Here is a 17,995-nt window from a genome sequence, read left to right on the forward strand (position 1 = left end):
GTCTATAGTCTAGTCTATAGTCTAGTCTATAGTCTAGTCAATAGTCTAGTCTATAGTCTAGTCTAAAGTCTAGTCTATAGTCTAGTCTATAGTCTAGTCTATAGTCTAATCTTTAGTCTAGTCTATAGTCTAATCTTTAGTCTATCAGATAGTCTAAAAAAACACACACACACTTACATTTAAATTTAATATGTGTAACGAAACTTTCACTGCATAAATCACATTTGTAATAGGTTTTGCCACTGTGTATACGTTCATGTAAACGCAAAGACTTCTCGAAGAGGTATGAACGGCCGCAGGTGGTGCAAGTAAAGTTCTTTTCTAAAACTATAAAGAAAGAGAAACTTTAAAGCATTAATTGCAATCAATATAAAGTCCAAACAAATACCTTCATGACTTCGACGATGTTGAGTCAAAACATATTTTAAAGCAAAACCCTTGCCGCAGACATCACAGATATTGGGCTTTTCAGAGGAATGTGTTTTCAAATGCCACTTCATGTCTTGCGAACGTTTAAAACGTTTAGGACATTGTGGGCAGGCATGGGGTCTATATAGTTAAGAAAAATACAGACACACTTTAATTATTTTATATGTTATCAATTCTCTTTTAAATTACCGTCCCTCCGTGGAGTGTACAGCCATGTGTCTTTCTAAAGCTGATTTCATATTAAAACGTTTATCACATTTTTCACATTGAAATATACCGGTAAAGCTTTTTGGTTTTTTATTCATTATAACACGTTTATTATTAGAGATTTTAACTGCTCCCTTGTTTTCCTTATGATCTTCTAGCATATGATCCTTTAGTTCCAGTTCGTGTTCGTAACGTTTGTGACACAGCATACATTCGGTTTTTTCGATCAACGTAAGATTATCCAAATGATTTTCGAGCATGTGTAAACGTTTTTCGAAATATGATGTGAAAACTGTAAAGTGAATTGAAGAAATAATAGATCACAAAAATTTTACTCTAGTCAAGATCTCAGCATATGAGATAATTTCTTTGAATAGAACTTCTATACTATGAATGAATTTCTAAGATTCTTTGCAAAAGGTAAATGTCTTGGTTTATGTTGGAATTCTTACCTTCTGTACATCGGGCACACTTATAGGGCTTTTCACCACCATGTTGTCGATAGATATGCCATCTAAGTGTTTTCAAATGGAAGAAATCTTAAGAAGAATAATAATCGTTACACGTATGCAGTTATAAATCTTTAAATAAAATCTTGTCAAAATTTAGAAAGTAGAGTCTAGTTTATAATATAGTCTATAAGCCAGTCTATAGTCTAGTGTAAAGTCTAGTCTATATTCTAGTCTATTGTATAGTATATGATATAGAATATAGTCTTGTCTATAGTCTAGCCTATAGTCCAGTTTATAATCTAGTCCATAAGCCAGTCTATAGTCTATTGTACAGTCTAGTCTATATTCTAGCCTATAATCTAGTCTATAGTCTATATACTATATTATATTCTAGTCTATAGTCTAGTATATAATATAGAATATAGTCTTGTCTATAGTCTAGTCTATAGTCCGGTCTATAGTCTAGTCTATAGTCTAGTCTAGTCTATAGTCTAGCCTATAGTATAGTCTATAGTCTAGTCCATAGTCTAGTATATAATCTAGTATATAGTCTAGTCTATAGTCTAGTCTAAAGTCTATTCTATAGTCTAGTCTATAGTGTATTCCATAGTCTAGTGAATAATTTAGTATATAGTCTAGTCGATAGTCTAGTCTTAAGTCTAATCTATAGTCTAGTCTATAGTCTAGTTTATAGTCTAGTCTATAGTATGGTCTATAGTCTAGTATATAGTCTGGTCTATAGTCTAGTCTATAATCTAGTTTATAGTCTAGCCTATAGTCAAGTCTATTGTCTAGTCTATACATCATAGTCTAGTATATAGTCCAGTCTATAGTCTAGTCCATAGTCTAGTATATAATCTAGTACATAGTCTAGTCTATAGTCTAGTCTAAAGTCTATTCTATAGTCTAGTCGATAGTCTGGTCTATAGTCTAGTATATAGTCTGGTCTATAGTCTAGTCTATAGTCTAGTCTATAATCTAGTCTATAGTCTAGCCTATAGTCAAGTCTATTGTCTAGTCTATACATCATAGTCTAGTATATAATCTAGTATATAGTCCAGTCTATAGTCTAGTCCATAGTCTAGTATATAATCTAGTACATAGTCTAGTCTATAGTCTAATCAACAGTCTAGTCTATAGTATGGTTTATAGTCTAGTCTATAGTCTAGTATATAGTCTAGTCTATACACCAGTCTATAGACTAGACTACTCCAATGACCGATTATTTTCAATATTTAAGCATTTTTATACTATCACCATCCTCCCGACTTACTTTTACCACAAAAAGAACAAACCTCCTGACTCCGATAGCCCGTATGAGTCTCCTCGTGACACTTCAGATGTCGTTGATTGATAAACAAACGATCACAGTAACTGCACTTTAACTGTTCTTCCGGATTGTGCCATTTCATGTGATAATTTAAACTTTTACTCGAACAAAAACTCTTAGCGCATAGAGTACAATCGAAATCGGTACCGCTGTGATATTTTTCGACATGATTTTTCAAATTAAATTTATCGGCATATTTTTTACCACATGTCTGGCATTCATAAACTTTTTGACTGTGTTCATCTTTTAGGTGAGTGGTTCGTGAAGCGGCATCCATAAACATTTGCTGACAATAAGGACAATTATACGGTTGATCGGAACTGTGTAGTTTGGTTATATGCGCCAATAGATCTTGTTGGGTGAGAAAATTTTCTGTAGCATTGTTTTTCCATTTATAACAGTATTTACATTCGAAGGTTATTTTTAAATCATTCTCTAAAGGATCATCACCTTCCTGGTCCAGGGTCATAGTGATATTGCTAGTTGTTGGTATATTTTCCTCATTGTGTTCGAATTCATCTAGATCTTCTTCCCCCTCCTCCTCCTCCTCCAATGCCGCTTGATGTTCTTCTTCGGTGATTTCTTCTATTATATCTAGTTCTTCGATTAGTTCTTCTATAAGATCATTATCATCTAAATCGTTGGTATTTTCTGTTAGTAAAGTTCTTTCGTTATCATTTGAATTGTTTGAAAGATTATTGCTGGAGATAAGTTCTACACCCTCATTAGAAGTATTATTGCTGATATTATTGTTGTAGTTGGTGTTATTATTGATATCTTCTTCTTCGTGATCTTCGACTAAAATGTGATTAAAATTTTGGTTTTTATTTTCGTTTTCTAAAACGGCAGTGTTTGATAATTTTGTTGTGGTTCGAAATGAAACCTCGGTGTTGTCATTAGGATTTATATTTAAGATTTCACTAAAAGTTGCGATATTTTCTAAATTAAAATATAAATAGAATTATTTAAACTTTTTTTAATATTATTCTAAATTTAACTACATACAACAGATAAATTACACAGGTCAACAAATGATTTAACCAGATACTAAAGAACCTATACTTTTGTAAAATACAAGCATACCCTGGGTGCTTCGCTACCCTAACTATGTTCAATATCGTAAAAAGTACCATCGGAAAAACGAAAAAGTACAAAGATCTCTTTCAATAAATTCTCATTTAATAAGGACCGTGTGTTCCAGTTAACCATTATAAAGAATCCATTTGAATAATAGAAAAGTACCAAATAGTTCCCACATCCAGAATATTATTCAGTCAAGACCATGTATGTTAAAATTAATGTTCCTAGGTTGAATATTTTAGAAAATTATAAAAACTACAATTTATGAGATAAAAAGTACTAAAAAGTTGTCTCTTAAAGGATCTTATTAAATGAGGACCGTGTATGTTTAATAATCATTTATTCCAGAAAAATTGTGCTTTTAAAAAGGTATCAAACAATTTTCTCGAATTTGGTCCTATATACGCCTTAGTACTCGAATTCCAAAATAATATATCATAAGCTTATTTTGTGTGAGTAAATAAACTACTTTCTGCAATTTTATAAAAGTTGGCTCAATGAGTTTGAATAAAATTAAATTTCCCGTTTTTCCCCTTTTTGGTACTTTTTTACCCAGCAAAAATTTTATTTCAATAAATATTACAGAGTAAATCCGTAATTTAATATGAATAATTCAATAAACCGAAAAAGTTTTCTTAATATGCTAAAAAAAAGTACCATAAATACAGTTTTGTCCCTTTTACACCCAAAAAGGTGTCTCATAATTTTGAGAGATGTATCCAAAATATTTAGAAAAATTTAATTAGTTTAAAAGTTATAAAGGGCTGAAAAAGGTACCAAAATCACCTTTGTTACAGATTTTTACCCCTTAAAAGTACGAATTTCAAAAAAGTACCAGACACCCATCTGCTCATTTTAAGAGTAGATACAGGTGCATTTAAAATTTTTCTTGTATCACAAATATTATGTAAGATATTTAAGAAAACCTGTTTTATGCGTTTTTCCCCCTTTTTACCCGTAAATGTGTAAATTTCCAAAAATCCCTCCTTATTGGATCTACATAACCAAAAACACATCTACTGTCAAAATTTCATGATTCTAGGTTCAGCCGTTTGGGCTGTGCGATGATGAATCAGTCAGTCAGTAAGGCTACTCTTTTATATATATATATATATATATATATATATATATATATATATATATATATATATATATATATATATATATATATATATATATATATATATATATATATATATATATATATAGATTGATAAGAGTTGTATCCCAATGAAGGAATTATGAGACATCTTGAATCAGTAATACTCTAGAATTGTGTACGTTCATTTTTGGTTATCGACTTCTTTTAAATTATGTTTGCCTGTGTTATTTTTGGCCTAAAAGTTCACTGACCTACCTCTACTATAAAAACAAAACAAAAGGACTTTTAATTTTAATGTTTGTTATTGTTGTTTTGTTTTCCTATCGTAGTATTGCGCTCATTTCCTTTTGATTTATTTCTATTATTTTTTCCCTACATACCTACATAACATATATACATATAAACTCACCATTGTTGTTGTTGCTATTGTTGTTTTTGTTATTGCTGCTACTATTACTGCTAGTTATGCTCTTTTCTGTTGTTGCCTCTAATGTGTGCTCAATTGACTTTAAGTGCACTGTTAGTAGCACTTCTGCTGCTGATGTCGCTGCTTCTCCTACCGACTGTGTTTTTGCTGTTTTTACATCATTATCCTGTTCATTAGCGAAACCCTCGAAAACTTCTTCATCCTGTATACTTTGTGTATCGATTTTATCGAATATATTGCTTAATATGGTTTGTGCCTCCAGGCATTGCAGACGAAATGAGGAGACAGTGCAAAATTTAGAAAAACAATCGGTGCAGATTTTTTGTGGCAAACCATCGTTACACGAAATCTTTGTAATGTATATACATATATATATAGGGGGAGAGAGATAGACAGTGGGTGGTAGTGGGCAAAATGTTGAAATGTTAAATACATTCGAATTATAAATAAAACAGTTATTTTTAGTTCAACAATGTTGTCAATGTTGTGATTTTCAAGAAAAAATTAACAAACTAGCGTTGAAAGTTTCTTCTGCATTAGCAAACAAATCATCGCAAGATGGGAGGAATGTTTGCTGCTTTAAAATGTAATATTTTCGGAATCTTGAAACCTGACTCCATAAATAAGGATGTTTTTTACTTTCAGCAAAAAAATCAGCTCCTAGGAATTATCCTGGACTCCGAACTATTATGGTAACTGAACGACCAGCACAGAAAAAAAAGCAACTCAATGTCTACAGCTATAGTTAGTTAGTTTGAAAGGAATGTATGTATGTATGTTAATCTAAGGACATCATCGGACCTGTTATTAACGACTTTAACAGTGTCTGCGCTTGATATCAAACCCACAACCTACATCCTGAGGAACTAGAACACAAACCTCAACCTAGTTTGCCAGTAAGGCTACTATGGAAATGAATAGACAGAAGAGCTGGCCAGAACGGGATCTACTTAAGAATACATCTATCTTTTGAAAAGAAACGCACAATAAAATGTATAATCCTCAAAAATTCATGATATATCGAGGATGCTGTCATGAATACTATGTGCTAGGCAAAAATGTAAGTCGGAAGTAGGCATGCTACCTTGATGAAAAACCCTCATCTTAGTGTTATTGTAATGCCGGGGAAAATAGGTCTAACCATTTACTCTAGTTTGACGATACTATAACCTGGTGATGATTAAATGTATCTATTTCCTTGGAATGATTTTACATGCCGTTGAACCAGAAAACTACATAATCTGGTACCACGGCAGCTCGTAGGTCAGAACTTCGTACTTTGATTTGTACCTTTTATCTAAGAGGTCCCATGAAAAAGCTCCCGAATTCAAGGGAAAAGAATGTCGGTATAAAAGCGTATGCATTGTTAAGTCGATAAATCGGAATAAGTTCAATGCTGTTGCCGAGATAACAGATACCCCATAGAGGAGTGACTGTGAAACTTAGCGTTGTTATTAAGTGTATACGATAACACGATGAAATCTTATGAAATATACCACCACTTACCAAATCATACAGCGATTAATATATTTAAAAACAGAAGGCAATTAAGGCCATATCAGGTGTTAGAACTAAATCTAAGACCGTATAGGATTGTAGGAAAGCTTTAACTGAATACACTCCCAGAGTTAAGGTTAACATTATATGGGTACCAGCCCACTCGGGAGTTGTCGGTAACGAAAGGGTGAACGTATAGTTTTAAAAGAAAAGGAGCTCGAGGCAGTTAACTCGACAAACGTAAAACCATTCGATGCAACAAAAGCTGAACTAAGAACTAAGAGAATCTAATAAGGAAACACGAAGATTCTATGAGATGACCCTGATGAGAGCAAGACGAAAAATCTTTCCAAATGAGCAAGCCTTAAGTTAGTATGATGGTATAGGATTGTAGGAAAGCTTTAACTGAATACACTCCCAGAGTTAAGGTTAACATTATATGGGTACCAGCCCACTCGGGAGTTGTCGGTAACGAAAGGGTGAACGTAATAGTTTTAAAAGAAAAGGAGCTCGAGGCAGTTAACCCGACAAACGTAAAACCATTCGATGCAACAAAAGCTGAACTAAGAACTAAGAGAATCTAATAAGGAAACACGAAGATTCTATGAGATGACCCTGATGAGAGCAAGACGAAAAATCTTTCCAAATGAGCAAGCCTTAAGTTAGTATGATGGTACGTATTCTAAGTGGAGACACAATAGTGCGGATTCAGACGAATGTAGAGCATGTGTAGAGGACAGTGAAACTCTGGAGCACTTTATTTGCCACGGCCAGGCATTCGTCGAAGTTAGATCCAAGTATCTTGGAAGTGATGTTATTCCGGAAATAACATTCCTGACTAACATTGATTGGAAGATTCTTAGGAATTATATTCAGAAAACTGAGTTTCTGAACACTGAAAAATAATTCATTCAGTTCTCTTTTTTTTCATGATAAGGAGCGCACAATAGGCCCGATAGTGGTCTAGGTGTATTTTTTCGGATTTGATGTAGTGCATCAACATAACCTAGCTAAAAACGTACTAATGGAAGGTACTTTTAGTACAAAATTTCACCAAAAGCTTTTACCAAATTCATGTCATCAGATGATAGTAAGTATATTGCTATGTTTAAGTCTTGAACCTTAGTAGTATAACTACATATTTATGTTAAACTATGGAAATTCTCGAAGATTAGATTAGTTGATGTACTTCGAGAATTTCCATAGTTCTACATAAATATCTAGTTATACTAGTAGGGTTCAAGACTTAAACATAGCAATATACTTGCTATCATCTGATGACCTGAATTTGGTAAAAGCTTTTGGTGAAATTTGGACTGAATGTACCTTCCATTAGTAGGTTTTTAGCTAGGTTAGGTTGATGCATTACATCAAATCCGAAAAAATACACCTAGACCACTATCGGGCCTATTGTGCGCTCCTTATCACGAAAAAAAGAGAACTGAATGAATTATTTTTCAGTGTTCAGAAACTCAGTATTCTGAATATAATTCCTAAGAATCTTCCAATCACAAATTAGGTAAAAGCTTTAGAGAAAAATTCGGACAAAATATACTTTTCATTAGGACATAGTCAGTACGTATCCACGTTCCCATAATGAAGTCTTGCTAGCTTCTGAGTGTCTCACCATTCTGTTGAAAGATGCTCGACATACCTGGATCAGCAATAATGAGATATACAGGCTTGCGAGAATTTGAGTACTTGTCACGCGTAACCTTATAAGATGTTCCGGCCTGTAGACGATTTGATTGCTAGGCTTAAGATCTACAGCAGTAAAGATTTAAATCTGCAGTTTCTGGGTCAGTTTTGGAAATTATGCTCAAATAAACTTGATATATCAATATCAAAATTTTGATATTTTATTTTCGACAATCACTACTATTGACAACACTGTTATAGTTTAATTAAAATTAAATTAATCCTAGGCATTTTACAAAAAAAAATAATAAATACCTTTATTTTCCAAGTGCTCAACACCAAATGTATGCGTTCCGTTTCAAGTTGCCAACGAGGAGCATTAAATAAATCAAACCATTGGGTTTCATTATCAAAATCACATTTGGCACAAGTACGACAAGTCTCCATAATTATTGGATTTTTTTTCTTTTTTTTTGTATTAAATTCACATACACAACACCAAACTTTCTAAAACTTTACACTTTTTCACTTTTTTAAATAGAAAGTTTTGTTTGGCTATTTATTAAGCATCTCCTATAAGGTTTTCTCTTATTAGGCTCCAATTGGCAACTGATGTAACTGGCAGCTACTAGTTAATAAAAAAGTCCTTGTTTGTAATAAACGAAAAATAAATGTTCTTTATTTCTTTTCTCCAAACTTTTGTCCCGTTTTCTTGTGCAAAACTGCAAAGTAACAACAATTGTTTAACTTTGTTTTTATTCTTTTTTTGTCTAATACAATTTTTTGCTTATTATCCTTTTTGTTTTACAAATTTACACACAAACACATATTTACTCGACCAGCATGTAGTAGTAGTGTAGTAGCACAGATTTTTCAGCTTGAAAGCCTCGGTCAAACTAATTTGCTTTGGTGTAGTTTATAATAGATTTAGTTCAAAAATTTTAGTTGAGTTTGGTTTTTGCAATAATGTTGTCGCTGTCGTTTGCTCAATGTTTGTGAGTTTGAATAAGAAGAGTGCAAGAATTTTTCATGTTCATACACATCCTGCGGGAGCAGCAAATAAAACAAACCCCAATTCAGTCACTGAGTTGTGGGGTTGGTTGGATACATACACTTTCACATTTTAACGCACACTCGCACACACACTTTAACTAAAATGTCCCAGCAGTTCGAGGGGACAGTGTCCAAGTACTCCCAAGGAAGCAACGCGTGGCAATGAAAATGTTTGCTGTAGCTTGGTTTTTAAGTGTTAACTCACTAGATTACTTGGGGACTGTAGAGTAATGAGTGTCTGCCTACGAAGGAGACACTAAAGTGACTTGGGGACTGTAGAGTAATGAGTGTCTGCCTACGAAGGAGACACTAAAGGTGTTGTAACAGTTTGACTGTGGCCAATAGTTCTTTCCTGGGGAAAAACTTTCGGTTGATGCAGCTATCGTTAAGTTGACAATCTTTGGGCGAGTATGACTCCCGTCATGGAAACGGCAGTTGTTGTAATACTTTCGTAGCGAAGATTCGATTGACGAGGAAACTGGAGTGTACCGACTATACTCTAGCAGTGTGTGGCCAACTTGCCCAAGAGATTGAAAATCTGGTAAAGTTTCTAAGCGTCAAATCTGAGTCAAATGAAATTTCACCATTTTGTTATTGAACCCAAAACGAGGCCACGACTTTTGGCTGTCATAATGCCTAAGGATTTATTAACGGTTTCCGGGCTACATTAGGTATTAAATAAAGTTTAAGAAAGCCACTCTGTATCCCATGCTTTATTCTTACAGCAAGGAATCCTCCATAACGATGAATGACGGGCTAATTTAAGTATTAAATAAAGTTTAAGAAAGTCATTTCATATTCCATGCTTTAATCTTACAGCAAGGAATCCTCCATAACGATCAACGATCGAGTGCTAAGCTTAAGAAAAGCACAAAGATCTCACTACTTTATTATAGTACCAATAACTAGGTCACGTAATTCTCAAGGTTTAATAAATGGTTTTCGGAGCAAGCAAGGAATCCTTTATAACCATAAACGGTCAAGTCGAGGGAACTGCAGAACTTGTCCTATTTAGTTTATTTATGAGATACTATCGGTAATCACTAGGACCAACCACTACCAGGCACTACTATCTTCTGCGGATGCCTGAACTCTTAAACGAACTGCTGGGTTACGATGTTAACGTATACAAACAAATCTCTTTATACACTTAACCGACGACCTTCATAATATTTTCAGTTTTCCCTACATTTTCATCCAAAGACAGAAATACATACACACACACACTGCCACCGATACTCAAACACAAAGGACTACTCGGTTGTTGTTGATAGTAGTTTCATTTCAAGTCAAATGGAATACAAGTGTTTTTCCCTTTTAGTTTTGTTGCAATTGTTGCTGCATGTTGTATTTTGTTGCACAATTAGAAGGGGTTAAAAACCTGGCACCTTGTGTTTATAATTTATTTTTTCTTTTTATTTATTTTTAATGCGAATGTATTATTTTTCAGTAGCACACTTTATTTCTGACTATTGTAATGTCGTGCTAGTCGTTGTTTGGCAAAATCTCAGCTGGTTTTCTTACGCCTGTCAGTGTGTTTATTGTAGTTGTTTTTTTTTTGTTTTTTTGCTTTTGACAGGGAAAAAGGAACAGCTTTAATTCCTTTTTGTTTACATTTTTCAAGATGATGTTTTTTTGCGAATTTTTGATTTTGCGCAGTCCCTTGGCTCAGTTTTATATGGCACAGAGCAAAACAACTGCATTAATATATACACTTCGTAGTAAAACAAGTTAGATACAAAAAATGCGCCAATTATTTTATTTATTTACATTAAAATTCTTAATCATAATGTCATCATAAGTTGTTGACATTATAGATTTTTATTGTATTGTTTTGCTGCGATAAAAGTGAAGGCATCTTCTAAGTGTATTTGTTGAAGGTGGAAGCACAGTGGTCTTTTTGTTAAATGTGATTGTTTAATTTAGTTTAATAACAACTGGTTTCCGAGATATCAATTTATAAAATACGTTATAAACGCGTTTTTGGCCGTTATACAGAGCTCAAAGATATCCTTTGATAGTCCCATCTGCCGACTTTAAAATAAAAGTTTAACTTCGTTCGTTGAAATATCTTAAATAATTCGAATACAAAAGATCTTACAACGAAGATTCAGAAGAGAGTTTTAGTACTTAGAACCTTCTTTGCTCTAATCTCTAGTCCATCTTGAACTATAAAATTTAGGTAACGTGGCACAGCTTATGGTTTGTCTCGTGAAAGTATTAAGGAGAGTTTTACAATTCATAATCTTTAAAAGTGTCTGTTAATAAGAAAAGAATACTGAATATAGGTTTTTCCTGGGAAAAAAACTTTCGGTTTATAAAGCTGCCGCTAAGTTGACAATCTTAGACCGTGTATGACTCAGGTCGTTTAGGAGCGAAAATCCGATTGTAGTGGAATCGAGTGTACCGAGTATACTCGAAGAAACGGGAGTTTACCGAGTTGTTGTTGTCACAGTTCGACTGTGGCCGATAGCTCTTTCCTAAGGGAAAAGACTTCCGGTTGATAGAGCTGTCGCTCAGTTGATAACCTTTAGCCTTGTATGAAACGGGTCGTTTCGGAGCGAAGATTCGATTGTCGTGGAAACTGGAGTGTACCGTGTTGTTGTAACAGTTCGACTGTGGCCAATAGCTCTTTCCTGGGAAAATACTTTCGCTGAGTATGACTCGGTTGGTTTCAGAGCAAATATTCGATTTTCCTTCTTCGACATTAGACAATTAATCGAAAACATGAGTTCAGAGATTACAACAAGATCATATTAAAATTGAAAGTTTAAAAATTAAAAAAAAAATACATTTTTAATAAAAAATTAAATTCTTAGGGCAAGTTTTTCTGATAAAGATAATCTTCATTCTTTGGTTAAACCTGGTTTAATATATGTTTCATGTTTTTCAGTTATCACTGATAACTTATCAGTAAAATTACATATTATCTTAGTTTAACTGAGTGTAATTGGCCAATTAAACTCAAGTTATAAGTGAGAAAACACAATTAACAAAAACAATGATTTCGGAAGAACAAAAACTTAATATTTTAAGTAAATTGCAATTTTCTGATTTGTTTTGTTTCAATTATTATTATTTTAAATGTTTTTTTAACATTTTTCCAAAATTTTCCATTTTACAAAAGTATTGTTTGCAAAAAACAGCTGTTCATTGTTTATGTTTTTGAGTGAAAAGTTGGCAATACTAACAAAGTTAACTGAGCTTAAATCTAAAACTGAAAAACACAATCATCGGTTAAAATCCCCCTAAATTTGTTCCGAGTTTAATCTAACAGCAAGTTAAGCCTAGTTTAAGTGAGGAGTAAGAAACCCGCTCTTAATAAACAAAATCACCAATGAAAAGAGAGAGAGAGAGAGTAAATCAGTTTAAAAAAAACTTATTTAAATTTATCTGTTTATTTACATTTTATTTAAACTTATTAAACTTAAAAAAAGAAGTTGAAAGTAGTAGAGAAGAAGATTAAATAAAACTCTATACTTCAAATACATAATAACTATATATATTTTACAAATAACATACAAAAAAGTCTTAAAGCATTTAAATAGTATTTTTTCCAGATATATTCTTTAGTCGAATATAATAACTCACAACAGAGTGTTTTACGCGTCTCTATGTGGATGACTGATAATGATGGATGTTGATGACGATGGCCTTATTTAATAGTAATTCCAAAATTTACTAAAAAAAAGAATACAAAAATCAATTTCTGTTGGTTTACATGTATTTACAACATGTTTGTTTTGTATTTGTTTGTTTTATTTAATGCTAACACGCTGGCAATATGCCAATTTGTTGTAGACAATGTTTGGCTGCTATCATTTTTGCTTCTTTCTTGGTATTGCTAGCACGGTCGGGCGTAAATGTTTGCCCATTAACCTGCACGGAAAACAAAAACATTTTACTGTGTGATGGTCCTTTTTCGTTGACCAGCGTATAGAGCGGTGGTGTCCATTTACGTTTCGAAGTCAATTCATTGAGTAGACAGACAGGATGTTTTTCTTCGAGATTTTGTTGAGCTAATTGGGCGTTTTGGGGTCCGCCACTGCGTTTCTTCATGGGCATACCTTTACGATTGCAGTCTTCTTGAGCCACTAAACCACGTTTATCCAGTTTTACATCAAGCAATAGCGGTTGCAGAGAACCATTCTTTTCACGTCCCAAGCCTTCACCTGGTTTCCAGCCCATTTTCTGCAGCAGATGCATACCCATTCCACCGGTTACCGGTTTGGTTGAGGTTAATTGATCCCTACGTGCCCATACCTGTGGGCCGGAGTTTAGTTCGTTTGGCTTGAGAACATTCACACCCGTACTGCCGGTAAATTGTCCTGGTAAGTGTTTGGATGAAGCCCATGAACTCATTTCCTTTTGGGAATTATACATCATTTTAATGGCTTCCGAATCCATGGGATTTTCCTGCGAGGCGAAGCGAATTATCAAAACAATTTTAGTACAAAATATATATTTTTGTAGAAAATAATTTTTAGTACAAAAAGCTTATTTTACGTACAAAATATACATTTTTAGTACATAATGAAATTTTTAGTACAAAATATATATTTTAGTTTTTTGTACAAAAACGAAACTTTAAAACAAAAATGAATTTTTAGTACAAACACAAATTTTTAGTACAAAAACTATCTATCTATCTATCTATCTATCTATCTATCTATCTATCTATCTATCTATCTATCTATCTATCTATCTATCTATCTATCTATCTATCTATCTATCTATCTATCTATCTATCTATCTATCTATCTATCTATCTATCTATCTTTCTATATATCTATCTATTTATCTATCTATCTATCTATCTATCTATCTATCTATCTATCTATCTATCTATCTATCTATCTATCTATCTATCTATCTATCTATCTATCTATCTATCTATCTATCAATCTATCTATGTAGGATCTACATATTTCAATTTACTTAAATCTGTCAAGTTTTTCAGACTCACCTGTAACCTCCGCATGGCATTAAGTCTTTTTGAAATTATGGACGACACATCAAAAGATGTACAAGTACTATTGGGAAATACCGAACTATTCGTAGAAGGTACTGGAACATCGGGTACAAAAGCTGATGGCGTGGAAGCTGCAGGTAAACTAAATGGAACATTTATTGGTGGAATTGCTGAAGCAGTTGCGGGTAGAGAAGGGGGAGGATTTATTGCATTTGGTATTGCCAGAGGAGCAGCCACAGGTGTTGGAATGGCAGCTAAAGCTGTTGCAACTCCTGTTTCGACTGCAGGCAATGCTGTAGCAGGTGTTTCTATGTTTGCGGTTTCACTATTGGGAGTGGGTACCGGTTTAAATGCCGGTTCTTGCTCCTCAGCCATAGGTAAGGTTTTTCCTAAGGCATTTTTAGGCAAATTACTTTTAAATATCGTGGTAGACTGCGCAGCAGTGGGTAGAGCAGGTAGAGGCGCCAAATTATCTTTACTTTCAACGGGCACCCAGTGTTCGGTCATGCGATGCTGTTGTCCCGAGGAAACGGGAAATTGCATGGTTATTGCTTTTGTTTGTTCTTCGGTTTTAGCTAAAATCGGTAAAATAGGCTTTGAGTTGCGTATATGCATGACTATGGGTTCGCGTTCTTTCAGCTGGAAGGGGTGATGAAAAGCTTTAGTATTGCCCGCCTTATCGACATCAGAATCTTCATCGGATGAGAGATCCGAAAGATTTTCACCATTTGAGATTTTCTTGCAAAATTCTGTTAAATCTTCTACGGTACGTCCGCCATAACGCATTTTTAGTAGCACCTTATCCTTGATCTCTTGCGACATATTATCACAGCCTGGCAGATTACCACGTTTAAACATACTAATGGCATTTTTACGGGCAATTTCCAATAGACGTTTCTTATCGATACCCAAATCTCTTGATCTAGAACGGGAACGTGAACGGGAATAGCGTGAGTGATAAGGTCTAGAGAAACCACGATTACGATAAGAATTATCGCGTTCTCGATGGCGATCACGGTCTCTATCACGTTCCCTATACCTATCATCGTTATGACCACGATGCCTTTCGCTTCTATCTTTATCACGACTGTGACTGCGCTTAACACCATCGTAAAAGCTGTTGTGCTGTTTTCGTTTGCTGTAATCGCTGCTTCGAGTTTCTTTTTCTTTTAGGTAAGTTTCTTCATCGGAAAGGGATATTTCTGAAATTTGCCCCTCTTCCGAGTAACGGCGTGATTTTCTCTCTTTAGGTTCTAATTTAATTTTGATCTTATCCTTTTCACCTCCTCTCTCCCGAGAATGTTCCCTTTCTTTAAAGCCATTATAAAAGGAATTTGTTTTATCCTTTTCTTCGGTTCTTTTACGTTTGCTGTCCGTGTCCGCTCTCGACTCCTCTTTATCGTAATGTCTTTTACGTTCCGTTGAGGATTTCAATGACTTGTCATATTTATTCAAAGATTCCTTTAGATTTTTATCTCTATCTTTACTTCTAGCTCTATCTTTACTGCGTGCTCTATCTCTGCTTTTATCTCGTTCCGCAGATTTTTTATCACTTTTACTTTTATCTTTTTCCTTATCCTTTGATTTAGCTCTTTCTTTAACTTTTTCCTTGTCCTTGCCTTTGCTTTTATCTTTATCCTTTTCTTTATCTTTGTCCTTTTCCTTGGAGCCATCTTTGTGTTTATGTTTGTGTTTCTTTTTAGATTTTTTATGTTTATGTTTGTCACCTGGTGTTATGTCTCCTTCTTCGCCGTCCAACAGCTCTCCGGACTCATCTTTTTGTTTCTTATGCTTCTTTTTCTTTTCTTTTTTATGCTTTTTAGCCTTTTTAATTAAATTCTTATCATCCAGCAATTCCTCGGGTGGTGCCGCATTGAATACTTGAAATAATTCGGTTAATATCTCATTGGAGCTTTTAACCGGCTCTATATTTTTCTTCTCATCTTCCTCGCCCTCTCTACTATTTTCCGCTTCCTCCTCATCATCATCATTTTCCTGTGAACTACTGTCCGAATCATTGGAATCCTCCTCATCATCATCACTGTCATCTTCCGTATCTTTAGTTTTCGTATGACCATTCGTAGTTTGTGACTCTGTGTCACCAGATTCAGGAGGTTCGGTTTTTATATTAACTTCCAATAATTTTATTTTATTTTCAATTTCTGGATCTATTTTTTCTTGTTTAATTTTAACCACTGGACTTAGAGGAGCTGCGGCATTAGAATTTTCCTCATTGTTGTTGGCCCTTTCCGAGCTTTCGTTTGTAGGTGGCTGGGCCATGATCTCTGCCTGTTTAATTATTACTTTTACCGTATATAATTAGCGAGTAAATTTTGTTATTTCTTTTGCAGTTTTTTATAAAATTTTAACACATTTTTGGTAATTTTTTAGAGGATTCTAATTTTTTTCTATAATTTGCACTTTTTATGTCAAATTATGCCAGATGTGTTTAGTTGACATAACAATGCTGTGTATTTTTTCAGTTTCAAAGGGCTGCCAGATTGATTATGGTGACTAGTATGACAAAGTGAGAGGTATGACACTTTCGTAAGAAGGATATGTTTTTAATTTCTATAATATGATTTTTTGTCATTATAAATAATAATATAATATTATCATCCTAAAATATAAATCGGTCCTTAATTGGTCAAAGCTTCCATATAAGATCCTCTCCCGAAAATGAAAAACTTTTTGAATTTTTTATAATTAAGTGATAACATATAAAAGGGGACTTTTTGTACTTTTTCGTTCTTAAAAAGGTACTTTTTGAATTTTCTTTAATATTGAATCTATAGACATGAAATAAAACCTGTAGGACCTGGAGTAAGTGAGAACATATAAAACGGAACTTCTTGGTACTTTTTCGTTCTTCAACTGGTACTATTTGAATTTTCTATTATAATGAACCTAAAAACATAAAACTAAGCAATCAGGGACTTGAGTGAATGAAAATTTAAATTTCGGTATTTCTGGTACTTTTTCATTCTTTTACTGCCACTTTTTGAATTTTTTAAATATTTTCTATAGTAATGATCTTAGAAACATGAAATTAAATAAAAGAGGTCTTTTGGTACTTTTTCGTACTTCATCTGGTACTTTTTGAGTTTTCTAAAATATTGAATATATAAACATAAAATTAAACACCCAGAATCCTAATTGAACGAAATTTTAAAAAGGATACTTACTGGTACTTTTTTGTTATTTTACTAATAATTTTCGAATTTTCTATAATATTGAACCTAAAATTGGACACGCAGCTTCCTGATTGTATAGAAATCTGTATGCGAGGAATTTCTGATTTAATGAAAATCTATAAAAAGGCACTGTCTGGTACTTTATCGTTCTTCAACGGTTTTTTCTGTAATATTGAAATTAGAATCATAGTCTGCCTTTAGAGTTACAAATTTTCATACACTATAATAATGTTTTCAAAGTGAAACTTTTGGAATATTTTTCAATCTTTTTGTGATCCCTTTAATTGATGTTGTTCTGGAAGAAACTGATTTTCTGCAAGATGTTTTATATGGAGGATAGGTTTAAATATCGGCCGATCCTCGTAAAACTTGGAGGATGGATTTGTTTTTAATTTTTTATTCATCCCTGCATAATTTTTCACACAACTTTTGACCTTGCTCTGTTTTGCTGTTATAAACAATATATTTGCTTCTAAAATTCCACTTTCTGATCTCTCGGATTCCGTTTTTATTTAAAATCGTTGAAAATTTAAAAACGAAAACGAAGTTGAAAACTTAGCCGGCTTACAGTAGATTATAAGCCGTCGCCGATATATTTAGTGACAGTCGCCTCC

The 17,995-nt window shown here is 33.6% G+C and overlaps 2 protein-coding genes across 2 annotated transcripts; both read right to left on the minus strand.

The window, feature by feature from the left end:
* Window positions 1-135: 135 nt before the first annotated feature.
* LOC111682968 (zinc finger protein 823) lies at window positions 136-10,921 on the minus strand. The gene is made up of 7 exons (XM_046950383.1): window positions 8,478-10,921; window positions 5,010-5,376; window positions 2,362-3,357; window positions 1,089-1,175; window positions 619-928; window positions 389-549; window positions 136-327 (listed from the first exon to the last, which is right to left on the minus strand). The coding sequence occupies exons 1-7, from the start codon at window positions 8,607-8,609 to the stop codon at window positions 137-139; spliced, it is 2,244 nt and encodes a 747-aa protein (XP_046806339.1). The 5' UTR covers window positions 8,610-10,921; the 3' UTR covers window position 136.
* Window positions 10,922-12,578: 1,657 nt separating this feature from the next.
* On the minus strand, window positions 12,579-16,637 carry LOC111682960 (protein Son). The gene is made up of 2 exons (XM_023444962.2): window positions 14,182-16,637; window positions 12,579-13,631 (listed from the first exon to the last, which is right to left on the minus strand). Exons 1-2 carry the CDS (start codon window positions 16,465-16,467, stop codon window positions 12,984-12,986), a joined length of 2,934 nt encoding a protein of 977 aa, XP_023300730.2. The 5' UTR covers window positions 16,468-16,637; the 3' UTR covers window positions 12,579-12,983.
* Window positions 16,638-17,995: the final 1,358 nt, after the last annotated feature.

This window comes from Lucilia cuprina, chromosome 4 (genome assembly GCF_022045245.1).
Source record: "Lucilia cuprina isolate Lc7/37 chromosome 4, ASM2204524v1, whole genome shotgun sequence".
In the NCBI taxonomy this organism is placed as follows: domain Eukaryota; kingdom Metazoa; phylum Arthropoda; class Insecta; order Diptera; family Calliphoridae; genus Lucilia; species Lucilia cuprina.

Excerpts from the sequence above, each read along its gene's own strand:
- LOC111682968 (XM_046950383.1), bottom strand. The coding sequence starts at position 8,609 with ATGGAGACTTGTCGTACTTGTGCCAAATGTGATTTTGATAATGAAACC. Across the intron at positions 5,377-8,477 it reads TGAGCACTTGGAAAATAAAG|ATTTCGTGTAACGATGGTTT; the intron begins GTATTTATTATT and ends TACATTACAAAG. Across the intron at positions 929-1,088 it reads GTGTGCCCGATGTACAGAAG|TTTTCACATCATATTTCGAA; the intron begins GTAAGAATTCCA and ends TTCACTTTACAG.
- LOC111682960 (XM_023444962.2), bottom strand. The coding sequence starts at position 16,467 with ATGGCCCAGCCACCTACAAACGAAAGCTCGGAAAGGGCCAACAACAAT. Across the intron at positions 13,632-14,181 it reads ATGCCATGCGGAGGTTACAG|GAAAATCCCATGGATTCGGA; the intron begins GTGAGTCTGAAA and ends TTCGCCTCGCAG.